Source organism: Marmota flaviventris, chromosome 17 (genome assembly GCF_047511675.1).
Source record: "Marmota flaviventris isolate mMarFla1 chromosome 17, mMarFla1.hap1, whole genome shotgun sequence".
Taxonomy (NCBI): domain Eukaryota; kingdom Metazoa; phylum Chordata; class Mammalia; order Rodentia; family Sciuridae; genus Marmota; species Marmota flaviventris.
The window spans coordinates 60,057,175-60,071,552 of record NC_092514.1 but is presented as its reverse complement, the minus strand read 5'-3'; the positions used below and the strand labels follow the sequence as shown (position 1 = coordinate 60,071,552).

General features: G+C 44.3%; 1 protein-coding gene across 2 annotated transcripts; it reads left to right on the top strand.

Annotated features, from left to right (window-relative positions):
- Nucleotides 1-8,684: 8,684 nt before the first annotated feature.
- On the top strand, nt 8,685-13,908 carry Tubg2 (tubulin gamma 2). 2 transcript variants are annotated; one of them, XM_027947195.2, is made up of 11 exons: nt 8,685-8,943; nt 9,227-9,339; nt 9,535-9,702; nt 9,999-10,067; nt 10,477-10,556; nt 10,941-11,067; nt 12,087-12,173; nt 12,285-12,434; nt 12,844-12,996; nt 13,079-13,240; nt 13,527-13,908. In XM_027947195.2, exons 1-11 carry the CDS (start codon nt 8,895-8,897, stop codon nt 13,722-13,724), a joined length of 1,356 nt encoding a protein of 451 aa, XP_027802996.1. In that variant the 5' UTR covers nt 8,685-8,894; the 3' UTR covers nt 13,725-13,908. The 2 variants fall into 2 exon arrangements, with proteins under 2 accessions (XP_027802996.1, XP_071459469.1); XM_071603368.1 differs by lacking the exon at nt 13,079-13,240.
- Nucleotides 13,909-14,378: the final 470 nt, after the last annotated feature.

Here is a 14,378-nt window from a genome sequence, read left to right as displayed (position 1 = left end):
AGTGCCTAGAAAAGTACAAGATTTAAAAAAAAATATTTTTTTAGATGTTGATGGACCTTTATTTTATTCATTTATTTATATGTGGTGCTGAGAATCGAACCCAGGGCCTCACACATGCTAGGCAAATGCTCTACCACTGAGCCACAACTCCAGCCCAGTACAAGATCTTGAAGTGGATCTAATAATTCCTGTATCTGCAAAGTAGCAATAATTATAAGCAATATTTTGCAGCATCAACATCAACTGTAATATACTAAAATAACTATAATTTCTACAGGTAACAAAGATAAAGGTTAAGACTTCTAAAATGTGATACCTACATTCAAAACTAAAATAAAGGCTAAATTTTAGTTAAGAGGGGAGTAAAAATCAAGATGTAGCCAGGTGTGATGATGCACATCAGTAATCCCAGTTACTGAGGAGGCTGAGAGGAAGGAAGATAAAACTTCCTGGTCCAGCCTGGGCAATTTAGTAAAATCAAGAATCAAAATAAATAAAAAAAGACTTGTTATATAGCTCAGTGGTAGAGCACTCCTGAGTTCAATCCCCAGTACTGTAAAAAAAAAAAAAACAAAAACAAGATATATTTTTCCACCATGAAAGTTCATGGTCCTGGGCTGGGAATGTGGCTCAACCAGTAGCACGCTCGCCTGGCATGCGTGTGGCCCGGGTTCGAACCTCAGCATCACATATAAACAAAGATATTGTGTCTGCCGAAAACTAAAAAATAAATATTAAAAAATTCTCTCTCTCTCTCTCTCTCTCAAAAAAAAAAAAAAAAAAAAAGAAAAAGAAAGTTCATGGTCCTCCTTCTAAATTATAAATATAGATTTATTGGAAGGGTTGTTATAAAGTGAGGTTGTCCTTTATGTTTTGTCTTTTTGGTTTGTACTCCCTGACCCTTTCACCTTCTACCATGTTATAATGTCCTTGCTGCTATGCCCTTGGACTTCCCAGCCTTTGGAACGTGAACCCAAATAAACCCGTGTTCTTTATAAATAATCCAGTCTCAGGTATTCTGTTATAGTAACAGAAAATGAACTAAGTCACCCGTGAATTCATTTCTATAAATTTATTTTCATATGTATACATTTATATATTATCTCACTTATATGTATATCATCTATATCTGTATCATATTGGTTCTTTTTATCTGGAGAAGATAAATATAAGCAGTTCAAGATGCCATATCCAAATATGACAACAAGCAGCTGAAGAAGACTGTGTCTCTTCCCAGAAGTATCTTTATTTTTAACCAGTGAGCTCTTCTCCAGAAGTCTTTCTTCACATCTCACTGGCCTGAATTATATAATATGTCCCTTCCCAAATCAGTCCCTAACAAGGAAATTGTGATACCATAATGATTGGCCTGCATTAATCAGGATTTACCACTGAACAATTTGGATGAAGTGTGAAATGCAAAACAAAACCAGGGCTCTGCCTGGCCTGGTGATCCACATTTGTAATCTCAGCAACTTGGAAGGCTGAGGCAGGAGGATCACAAGTTCAAGGCTAGCCCAGGAAATTTAGCAAGATCCTGTCTCAGAATAAAAAAATAAAAATGGCTGGGGATGTAGCTCAGTGGCAGAGTGCCCCTGGGTACAGTTCTTGGTACCACAAAAACAAACACAAACACAAAAACAAACAAAAACCAAAACAAGACTCTGTCAGTCATGAAGAAGATAAGCAATCAAATATTACTAATACACGCTGTGTCCTGCTTTTTTGTAACTTCCTTTATTTATTTATTTATTTATTTTTTGCATAGTTTTATTTCTTTCCTCTTAAGTATTATATCAGGTTCTATTCCAGTCCTCTTCCAACCTAGGATCATCCCACACCATGCATTCTTCCTGGGAGACTCTATTCATGCCTATGGCTTTAACCTGGGTGCAGATGGCTCTCTACCTATATATTTTTTTTGGTACCGGGGATTGAACTCAGGGACACTCTGCTACTGAGCCACATCCCCAGCCTTATATTGTATTTTATTTAGAGACAGGGTCTCACTGAGTTGCCTAGCACCTCACCATTGCTGAGGCTGGCTTTGAACTCCCGATCATTCTGTCTCAGCCTCCCCAGCCGCTGGGATTACAGGCATGTGCCACCGTGCTGGGCCTCTGCCTTTATCTTATTCTTTAGCTGAGGATTGTGTGTTCTCTGTTGCCTATTTGGATCCTTCTAACTCTACTGGACATGTCTCAGGCCTTTCAAAGTCAACTTGTGCAAACACTGTCCTCCTAAATTCCCTGTGTCGGTCAGTGGTCCTACCTTCACCCAGTGTACCAAAATTGAAATCAGCTCAGACTCCCCCTCTCCCCCACTCCTACTACCTGGTCAACCACCTTGAACTCTGTAGATTCTTTCATTCAGTAATTGTAGACACTTTATGCTCTTTGTCCTGGGGAAGGGCCCTTTTCATTTCATATTTTAGTTAGGAAGTGAACAAAATAAACTGTTTTTTTTTTTCTGCACTGTTTTTTCAAGGAATGAGGAAAAGGAAATAAGTTGAAAAGTAATCTTGTTTGTGGATCATTTGCTCAGTCTTTTTTTTTTTTCTTTTTAATTGATGCATATTAATTATACAGAATGGTGAATTTCATTGTGGCAAATTCATACATGCTTATAATGTAGTTTGATCAAAGTCATTCCTGTTACCATCCCTTAACCTTCCATCTCTTTCCCCCTCTTTCATTCATTTATTATGCACCTATATTATGTGGGCCACACTATTTTGAGCTGGGAAAATAGAGATAACAAACTAAAATGCTCATGGTCTCATGGAGGAAATAAATGTGCATTAAGGTTAGCACTGAGTGCAGAATAGGGGACTGAACTTGGTAAGGGGGGAAAGACGGTACAAGGAGAGGCCAAAGATTTAGGATATTTTTTGGAGGCAGGGGGCACCTGCCCAGATCTGGAAGGCCTGAAAGGAGTTCACCAAGTGTAGAAAACAGAGGAATATACAAATCAACAAGAAGAAAACACTCAGAAATAAGGAGAAAACACTCAGAACAAAAATGGGTAAAGGGAATAAACAGGTCATGATAAATGCAAAAATATATATAAAAAGAGGTTCAGTCTCACTAATCAGAAAAATACAAATTTAAGGCAAAAAGATGAACACACACATTTAAAAGACTGATAATCTCCAGTGCTAAAGAAGCTGCATCTGTATACTATTTTTCTTTTTTTGTGGTACTGGGGATTGATCCCAGGGGTTCTCTACCACTGAGCTGTATCCCCAGACCTTTTTAATTTTTGTTTTGATCCAGCAATTCCACTTTGAGGAATCTATCCTACATAAATTCTAGGACATGCATATATATATATATATATATATATATATATATATATATATACATACACACACAAGGATATCTGCTGCAGTTGGTGTTTATAATGGTGAAAAACAACCTATAGGTTTATGTGCCCATTAGTAAAGGTGCAATCAAATATATCACATCATCCCTATGAAGAAAATCAAAGTAGCCATTTGTTAAAAAATATTAGAACACTTGCCTAGCATGCTTAAGGCCCTGGGTTCAATTCCCAGCACAAGAAAGAAAGAAGAAAGAAAGAAAGAAGGAAGGAAAGAAAGAAAGAAAGAAGAGAAAGAAACAAACAGGAAAAAATGGGAGGGAGGGGGGAGGGGAAAGGGAAAAAGAAAGAAAAAGTAGAGCTATCACTGGCATAGCATATGGTAGGGGACAAAAACAAGTTACAGAGCCATATGCATAATGTCATGATTGCATGTGGAAAAGAAGGTGTGTAAGTATGCATCATGTTTTGGGGGAGCTGTGTGCAAGCTAAATGTGGGAGATGGCATGTTGAGTTTAGGATGAACATGGAAAGTGTCAAGTAGTGAACTAGAGGAGTTGGCAGGGACCAGTCCCAGATGTGCTCCTTGGAATAAGAAGGCACTGAAGGATCTTCCAGGGCTGGGCCAGAATCAGACTTGCATTGCAGAAAGATCTCCCAAACATGAATGCTTGGGTGGAACAGGAACACAAGAGGAAAGGCAAGCTCACCAGTTCAGTCCCCTATTCTGCACTTAGTGCTAACCTTAATGCACATTTATTTCCTCCATGAGACCATGAGCATTTTAGTTTGCTATCTCTATTTTCCCAGCTCAAAATAGTGTGGCCCACATAATATAGGTGCATAATAAATGAATGAAAGAGGGGAAAAGAGATGGAAGGTTAAGGGATGGTAACAGGAATGACTTTGATCAAACTACATTATAAGCATGTATGAATTTGCCACAATGAAATTCACCATTCTGTATAATTAATATGCATCAATTAAAAAGAAAAAAAAAGACTGAGCAAATGATCCACAAACAAGATTACTTTTCAACTTATTTCCTTTTCCTCATTCCTTGAAAAAACAGTGCAGAAAAAAAAAAACAGCTTATTTTGTTCACTTCCTAACTAAAATATGAATTTAGCACAACTCCATTTGCATAAAGAACTTGGGCTCTTTGCCTCCATTGTTTTAATTTTTCCTTTCCTTTAATTTTGGAAGTTAAACTCCCTGGGTCACAGGATCCCAGTCTCAAAACTAGCAGCAGCTTTAATTAGCTGTTTTTGCTTGATAAGCACACCACTTATCAAGTTCCGCCCAATCCCTGAGAAACAACTTCACTTCTTCACCTCTGCAAGATACCTGAGCTCCCGACATATTGCAGGCCAGGTGTCTGGGAAAGGCCAGAAATTAAGGTGCATCCAAAAACATATTTTAGTCAACCTGAGATGTCCAATAAAGCCTCCGGACATGTAATACACTTGTTAGTTTGCAAATGCTACATTTATTATCAAAGGTAGACCAAGCCCTCAGACAAAGGAACACCACATTCCAGTACATTATCATAACCTGGATCAGAAAACTTGGAGCCAAGTAAATTAAAGTCAACACTCAACAATCAAGCCATGGGTAAATGAGCTTGAGACTCTGGGTCCAAAACCCATGAAAAGGACCAAGAACCTGGGATTTCTGGTCAACCTCAATAGACGTTAGATCTGAAACCAAGTCTGTAGGATCATAAATATCTGGATTTTAAATAAAATTTATTTAAAGTAACCATTTTATTTTTACCCAAATAAGATCTTTCATCTGTAGCAGCAACCAAGCTATCCTTTAGTTCTAATTGCGTCTTGTGACAATAATAACAGCAACTAATGTTTGTTGAGGGTTTACTATGAGTCGGACATGTGCTAAGTGCTCATACATCATCTCATTTAACTGATATCGATTGGTCAGTTCTCAGAATAAATGGAGAAAGCTTATCCTGCTAATAATTGGGAGGTTTTACGGTCAGTTCTGCTAATGCACATAACCCTCTCAGTTTTCAGCCCATTTCTATGAGGCTGTGAGGAGAGGCGCCTCCAGCTTGCCAGAGGTAGCTTCTTGGAGAAAACTTAAACTAAAACTTCTCCAACTCTGATAAGTCCACACGTTCTAACCTGCTTCCCTATAAATGAGGATTTGCAGAAAATGTTCCCACTTCTGGCAGACCAGAAGTTGGAGTAAGGAACTGTTGTTAATCACAAGAAAGGGTGAAATTTAACTCTAGTGTTCCCAAGCCTTTATAAACTGCTTATAGCTTATTATTTTACAGGCAGTAAAATGAGCCCTAGGAGACTCCCATGGTGAGGAGACCAGTGTACTCTCATCTCGGAAGTCACCTGGGCAGAGGAGAGATCCTGGCAAAGCCTCTGAAGGTAGGCTGCCCTTAGGGAGCAGCTCCATGGGGGAAGGGAGCCTCAAGGCTAAGGAAGGAGCTCTGACCCCACCCTTCAACTTCAAAGGGAGCATCCAGTCTCTCCCTGAAAAGGCCACGCCACAGGGACCTCTTGGGGGATGCTTCAGATCTTCCTGGTCAGAGCAGGAAGAGGAGCCTGGAGGCCAGGTGGGGTGAGAGGAGACAAAAAGCTGAGGCCTGGGAGGGGACAGCCGTGGGGAGAGCCAGAGAGCCTTTTAAAGAAGCCTAGACAATTCTGAGCACCAGGGCCTGGAAGGCGGCCTGAGTTCTCTTTTAAAAAGAGAAAGAAATGAAAACAAAAAGCCTTGTCTGAGCATGACTCTTGGCCGTAGTGCTTTCGCCAGTTCTGCAGCGTCTCCCAGAGAAAGCTCGCCAGACAAGGACAGCCAGACAGACCGAGGGCGCAGAAGAGAGGCCAGAAGCCGGCCCACGTTGGAGCAGAGACATGGAATGTTCCTGGGGGTGGTGGAGGCTGCACTGACTCCTCAATAATTGGTTGGGAGACAATTGGCCATCCATATGGAAAAAATAAAGTAGATCCCTATCTCACAGCAGGCCTCCAAATAAATTCCAGATGAACTAAAGACCTACAGGGAACAAGCAAAGCTATTATGGAGATTTGGGAAGAAAACATAGAAGGATAGCTGTATAATATTGAGAGAGGGGAAGAGCTCTTTAGAGAAGCTTTATGTGCAAAACATAAAGGCAAAGATGGATAACTTTATGTATATTAAAATTAAAATCATGTGCTGGGGCTATACCTCGGTGGCAGAGCACTTGCTTTTCATGTCCAAGGCCCTGGGTTTGATCCCCAGCACTGGGGGGAAAAAAAAAATTGAAATCTTGTCTATGATGAAAAACACAATGTGCAACATGTAAAGGCAAGCCATAGACTACAATGAAAATAAGTGCAGAATATCTTAAAATGTCTAAAATAAATAACCCTTACTCCCATCCCCCCACCCCCCCAAAATGGGCAAAGATTATGTGAGCTTTTGTGGGGTTTTTTTTGGTGGTTGTTGTTTTTTGATGCAAAGAATTGGATACAGGGCCTTGGGTTTACTAAACACAGGCATTACCATTGAGCGACACCCAGCCCTGAGCCAAGGATATCAACAGGTAATTCACAGAAGAATCCCCAGTCAGTAACAAAAGAAAAGTGAATCAGTTTTACTTGTGATCATAACTGGAAATTTCAACCATGAAATCCCACCCAGATCCATGAAATTGAAAAAAAAAAATTGTCATCTAGTAACCCAAATGTAGATACGAGTAAAGGGAATCAGAAGTCTATTGCTAATCAGAACCCCTAGGAGAAAATGTGCAAAGCCTAGTACAGCTGAAGCTCACAATCCCCTGTAGAGGCATTCACTAACAGACAATTCCTTTGCTTATGGAAGAATAAATTGGTTTCACTCATCCAATAATATACTATAAAACAGTTAAAAGGAATGAAGCAGGACTGGATATAATTCAGTGGTAAAGCACATGTTTAGCATGTATGAGGCCCTAAGTTCAACCCCTAGAGCCACACACAAACCCATTCAAAAGAAAAGAATGGCTGACTGTGGTGGCACACACCTATAATCCTGGTGACTTAGGAGACTAAGGCAGGACAATTGCAAGTTCAAGGACAGCCTGGGCATCTTACCAAGATCCTGTTTCAAAAATGAAAAGGCCTGGGGGTATAGTTCAGCGGTAGAGTGCCTTGGGTTCAATCCCCAGTACCACAAAAGAAAAGAATGAAATAAATCTACTTGTTTAAACATAGCTAAATCACAAAAACCCCAATGGAGAATTAAAAAACAAAAAAGCAGTCTACTTTCTCTGATATTATATCTGATATGCTTGTATAAAATTTCAAAACAAAAAAATAATAAAATACAAAATCATACTTGTATGTTTCAACTTTTCTGTCACTTAAAATAAAGCAGAAATCCCAATGAGATACGACTTCACAATCATAAGGATGACTATTAACAAAAATACAGAAAGCTACAAGTGTTGGTGGGTGATAAAACTGGAACCTTTCTGCATCGCTAGTGGGGATGCAAAAATTGTGCAGCTGCTGTGGAAAATAGTATGACAATTCCTCAAAAAATTAGAATTATCATATGATCCAGCATTCTACTTCTGGGTATACAGCAAAAAGAACTGAAAGTAGAGAGTTGAGCAGATATTTGTTCATCCACATTTAAAGCGGCATCATTCATAATGTGGAAAAAAGTAGAAAGCAACCCAAGGGTTTATTGGAGTATGGATAAATAAAATATGATTAATGCATACAATGTTACAATGGAATATTATTCAGCCTTAAAAGGGAAAGAAATTCTGATGCAAACTATAAAATGGAGGAATCTTGGAGCATTATGCTAAGTGAAAAAAGCCAGATACAAAAGGACAAATACTGTATGATTCATTTTAGGTACGTAGAGGAATCAAGTTCATAGAAAGTAGAATGGTAATTGCCGGGGGCTGCAGGGAGAAGGGAATGGAAAGTACAGAGCTTTAGTTTGGGAAGGTGAAGAAGTTCTGGATGAAAACTAGTCGATGGTCATGTTCACGGAACAATGTGAATATACTTAAGGCCACAGAACTGGATACTTACAAATGGTTAAAATGGTGACTTTTATGTTGTGTATAATATTGTAATACCATTTTTAAAAAGAAATTTAAATTAGGAGAGTTGTTTTGAATTCAGTCCCTCGACCTAGCAGAGCCGGCAGAAGTTCATCTGCATACATGGGGGTAGGGAACTGCATACTCCTGGACAGCAGCATCTGTCCGGCCGCTCCTCCCTTCCCCTCCTCCACACCCAACTGGTGACCCACCCGGCCCCCCAAAGTCTCGCTGCGCAAGCGCGGAACGGTGGACAGAAGGAGGCGTGGCCTCTGTCTGCGCCTGTGCCGAAATCCAGCTGCGACTGCTAGGGGAGAAGATGATGCCCAGGTTCGGCTCCTTGGCCCGCCGGCTGAGGAGAGGCCCACACTGCACACGCGCAGACAGAGTACCAGCGTCAAAAGACGAGGAGAGCGTGCGCTCCCCACGTCCTGCCCGCCAGGCTGCCAGGCATTCGTCTCAGCGGTGACTCCCGCCGGGCCAGGGCTGGCGCGCCCACGTCTGAACAGCGATGCCCCGGGAGATCATCACCCTGCAACTGGGCCAGTGCGGCAACCAGAGTGAGCAAGCGAGCGCCGGGCCCCGCCAGTCTCTGGTTCTGCCCCATCGGGCTGCACTCAAATGCCTGGCACCCACCAGTCCCTCTTTCCCTTCCATGAACCCCCTGCCCTACTGCGCATGATAACCTAGACCAAGAACTGCGCCTCCAGCCCTGAGCTGTGATGGCTCCCAGGCCCAGGCGTCTTGGGTCCACCCTCTGAGTGTGACTGCCTCTGAGCCTAACGCTGGGCTCCTCAGGCCTTACGGCTCTCGCAGACCCGGGCGTCTTCCCCCCTCTCTCAGTTGGGTTCGAGTTCTGGAAACAGCTGTGCGCCGAGCATGGTATCAGCCCCGAGGGCATCGTGGAGGAGTTCGCCACCGAAGGCACTGACCGCAAGGACGTCTTTTTCTACCAGGTGCCCCCAGCGACTTGGCCAAAGCCCACAGTGGCCCAAGGGGCCTGAAGGGAAGGGCAATGGCCTGGTACTGGGAAACCTGGTGGGCAGAGTAGCCAGGGCAGCTGGCTTGAGGAGGGAGGGTCAGTGGAGCCAGAGATGGGAGAACTTGGTTCACGCTAGCTCATTGAGCCCTTCCTGGATTCTCCATGACAGGCTGACGATGAGCATTACATCCCACGGGCAGTGCTGCTGGACCTGGAGCCCCGGGTGATCCATTCCATCCTCAACTCTCCATATGCCAAGCTCTATAACCCGGAGAACATCTACCTCTCAGAACATGGAGGAGGAGCTGGCAACAACTGGGCCAGGGGATTCTCCCAGGTGTCCATCCCGGAGACCCTTGATATTCCCACCCTGGGGCAAGGCAGGATCAAACCACTTGGGAATTTGACCAGACTAGACTGACAATAAATAAGAGACAAATGGATACCCTGACGTGACAGAAGCCTGGGAAAGGTTTATGCAAATTTTGTGCAAATCATTTGAAAACTAGCTTTTCTGGGTTAAGTACTACACTGAGGCTTTGCTTCAGGGTGGGAACAAAGTCCCAGAGTAGAGTTCTTTGTATTGACAAGAGAATCTTCAGCCTGACCCTCCCTTCCCATGTCTCTACACAGGGTGAGAAAATCCATGAAGACATCTTTGATATCATAGACCGAGAAGCAGATGGAAGTGACAGTCTAGAGGTGAGGGCCTCCCCACTGAAGAGGGCTGGGGAAAGGTGAGGAGGTGACCTGAACAGGTTAATACAAAGGGGACAATTCAAGACCATTTGGGGGACTGGTAATGTAATTCAGTGATAGAGCACTTGCCTAGCCTGAGGGAAGCCCTGGGTTTGATCCCCAGCAACTGGGGCAGCGGGGTTGGCATCAGATATTGGGACATTGAAGAAAATAAGATACAGTCCTTGTTCTCAAGGAAGTCATAACCTGGGTGACATCAGCTCCTTGTGCATGGAATTGATTCAACCTGTTCAGGCTCTAAACCTTCCCAAGGAGCCTCATCCTGGATGAACACAGAAGAAACCTTGAGACACAGTGTGTTGGAAGTAGGGAATGAGCCAAGCATGAAGCCTCTCCACCTCTCCCCTTGCAGGGCTTTGTGCTGTGCCATTCCATTGCTGGAGGTACGGGTTCTGGCCTAGGCTCCTACCTTCTGGAGCGACTGAACGACAGGTAAACCTGTATTTGAGAAGACATTATCCCTTGTTCCCTAGGTACTATATTTTCATGTTTTCACTTTTTTTCTCATGAGTTGCTAGGTCTGCCAGGACCCTCTCTGCTTTGAGTAATAGGGACAAACCCACTCAGGGAATACTTTGGAAGCAATAACTGGGGGAAGAAGAGGTTAAAAGGAAGGGGAGGGAGCCTACAGGATTTGATACTTGTGGCTTATTTTGGGATTTTGGGGGAGGCTAGTTCTACTCTTACTCCTTTTGTATAAGAACTCAATGGCAAATGAATGGTCATTATTGTCCCTAGAGGAGATTGAGAGTGGCAGTCATGGGGTTCATCCACTTCACTGTCTACCCTCCCCTTTTCCCTCTTCCTTGCCCCCAGGTATCCCAAGAAGCTGGTACAGACGTACTCAGTGTTCCCCAGTCAGGATGAGATGAGTGACGTGGTGGTCCAGCCCTACAACTCACTCCTCACACTTAAGAGGCTGACCCAGAATGCAGACTGCGTGGTGAGCAAAGGAGAACAAGTTGGGAGGGTTGGCCTACCTCTGTAGGCCAGTCAGTCACCTGCACCTTGCTTTTTCCAAGTCCCTGCTCTTACAGAGAACAGAGATCAACAAAGTCACAATATGTGGGCCAAATTGTGCAGTAAGGTCCCAAATTCCAGATTGCTTTCAGTCCTTTTAGGCAGCAAGGCTCTCAACAAAGTGAGAGTACCTACCCTTATTTTGCCCACTCAATTCCTACTCATGTTTGAACTCTTAACTCAAGGATCACTTCATTAGCAAAGGCTTCAGCAACTGCCCAGTAAAGGTCAGGTTTCTTTGTGCATATTTCGGGTTGTTAAATAAATGAAACAGACAAATGTTGTTTTTTGATGCTTAAGATTGAACCCAGGGCCTTATGCATGATAAGCACATGCTCACTGTGCCTACACCCCAAGCTCGTTGTTTTATACCTAATGTCTGTCTAGGCCAGGCATGGTGGTGCACACCTGTAATCCCAGCAACAAGGAGGTTGAGGCAGGAGGACTGCAATTTCAAAGCCAGCCTCAGCAATTTAGCAAGGTCCTGAGCAATTTAGCAAGACTTAATTTTTTGGGGCAGAGGGGAGAAGAGAAAGGCAAGATCTGTGTCTCTGGGCCCAGGATTAAGAAATAAAAAGGACTGGAGATGTGGTTCAATGGTTAAGCACCTCTGAGTTAAATTCCCAGTACAAAAAAAAAAAAAAAAAAATTAATACCTGTCCCATTGGACTGTAAGCCCAATGACACAAAGACCATGCCTGTTTTATTCTCTGTGGTATCTCTAGAGCCAAGCACTGTGAGTAATACCTAGGTGAACTCACATATTTGTTAACTGTCCTGCATGGTCCAAAAGTACATGATGATGCCACAAAGAAAATACTTTCCTTTTAAATTAGAAAAAGTTACTTCCTGGTTTTGGAGTTTAGTAATGGCTGAGCTATACCTTATTTCTATACCGCTTTTCTCCTCAAAAAGATGCTGTAATTCCCTTCTACCCTTCAGGTGGTGCTGGACAATACAGCCCTTAATCGGATAGCCACAGACCGCCTCCACATCCAGAACCCATCCTTCTCCCAGATCAACCAGCTGGTGAGCCCCATCCTAGACTCCATTGGACCAGAAACCCTCATTGCTAGAAGGCCATCTGGGAAGGGAGGTCCCACATGGGCCAATACCCATGATGCACACCCCCATCCCCAGGTGTCCACCATCATGTCGGCCAGCACCACCACCCTGCGCTACCCCGGCTACATGAACAACGACCTCATCGGCCTCATCGCCTCGCTCATTCCCACACCACGGCTCCACTTCCTCATGACCGGTTACACCCCCCTCACTACAGACCAGTCAGTAAGAGCAGCCTTCAGTGTCCCAGGCAGGGTTGGCCTGGGCCTAGAGATACTGAACTTTGACTTTCTTTTCTCCCCTCTGCCCAAAAATTACCCTTTGCAGCCCCCCAAGGCTCTTGCTCAGGGCCTGACAGGAAGCAGGCCATTTGCCTGCTGACTTGTGTCCACCTTCCCTCAGCCTTGGCTCCTGCAGGCACGGGGTTGAATGGGGTTGGCTTCTCCTCCTGTATAGGGGCATGAGTTTGCTAAGAGCCTACTCCTGCCTCAGAGTCTTGGGGTAGACCTGAACCTAGAGACATTGTCCACAGATATATCACAGTATCCTGAGTTGGATGGGGACATGTGTTGGCTCCTCTTTTGGACTATGTCTTAAGTGCCAGCCTGGTCCCTGTGACCCACTTTCCCCTCAGGTGGCCAGCGTGAGGAAGACCACAGTCCTGGATGTCATGAGGCGGCTGCTGCAGCCCAAGAACGTGATGGTGTCCACAGGCCGGGACCGCCAGACCAACCACTGCTACATCGCCATCCTCAATATCATCCAGGGAGAGGTGGACCCCACCCAGGTAAGTGAGGCCTCTTTGCCCTGTCCCCTGAATCCACAGGGTAGAGGAGTGGCCACCATCACTGCTCCCATACCCACTTCAGGTCCACAAGAGCTTGCAGAGGATCCGTGAACGGAAGTTGGCCAACTTCATCCCCTGGGGCCCAGCCAGCATCCAGGTGGCCCTGTCGAGGAAGTCTCCCTACCTGCCCTCAGCCCACCGGGTCAGTGGGCTCATGATGGCCAACCACACCAGTATCTCCTCAGTGAGTCCAGTCACTTCTTACCAGTGTCTATCTACCTTCATCAAATTCTTCCAGTCCTTTCCTTTTTGTTTTCCCTTTTGGCAGTACCTAGATTTGAACTGCTTTTTATTTTTGAGACAGGGTCTCACTAAGTTGCTCTGGCTGGCCTTGAATCTGTGGTCCTCAAATCTACAGCCTCCCAAGTAGCTGGGATTATATGCATGTGACACTGCACCTAGCTCCCCCAGTCTGTTCCTAGTCCCCGTATTATACTAGCACCCATTCTGAAGATTTCCTTCTTTTTCAGCTCTTTGAAAGTTCCTGCCAGCAGTATGACAAGCTATGGAAACGGGGGGCCTTCCTGGAGCAGTTCCGCAAAGAGGATATCTTCAAGGACAATTTTGATGAGATGGACAGGTCCAGGGAGGTTGTTCAGGAGCTCATTGATGAGTACCATGCAGCCACACGGCCAGACTATATCTCCTGGGGCACCCAGGAGCAGTGATTTTCCTCTCTGCTCTTCCCCCCTGTACAGGAAGCACAGCCACCACCATGACTGGTCCCTCTAATCCAACTTTACCTTACTGGATTCCTCTCCTCCCCAGAAACTGGCCCAACTTCCTCCCTTCCATTCCTGACCCTTGATATGCTTGTTCAGTTCAAATAAAGTTATAAAGCTTGGAGATGAATATAGTCAGGGCTTGATCTGTCACTATGGGGGATGGGATCTTCAGTTTTCAGGTGAGTGATGGTAAGGTTGCCTTCATTTCCTCTAACTTCTTCCCACCTAGTCCAGGTCTTAGTATGTCTGTTTCCATTGAGGTCCCTTGCCTTGAACCAGGCTGTTATACTGAAGTTGGCCAACTTCATCCCCTGGAGCCCAGCCAGCTTTCAAGTAGAGAGGGTTAATGAGGTCTACTGTCTCCTTAGTGTTTAAGTTCCTGCTTCAGGTTGAATCAATGCTGCTCCAGTTTCCTCCATTCAGCAAAGAGGATGTGGGGTTTATGAAAGTAGGGCCTATTTCATTCTGAGCAGGTCAGAAAAGCTGGAACTCTGGATGCCCAGGGCCATAAGAATCTCAGGAACTCAACCCAGTTCAACTCAAAGTGATAAGCAGGACAGAACTTAGGAGTAGGCTGTACTCATCCTGAGTTCTTTT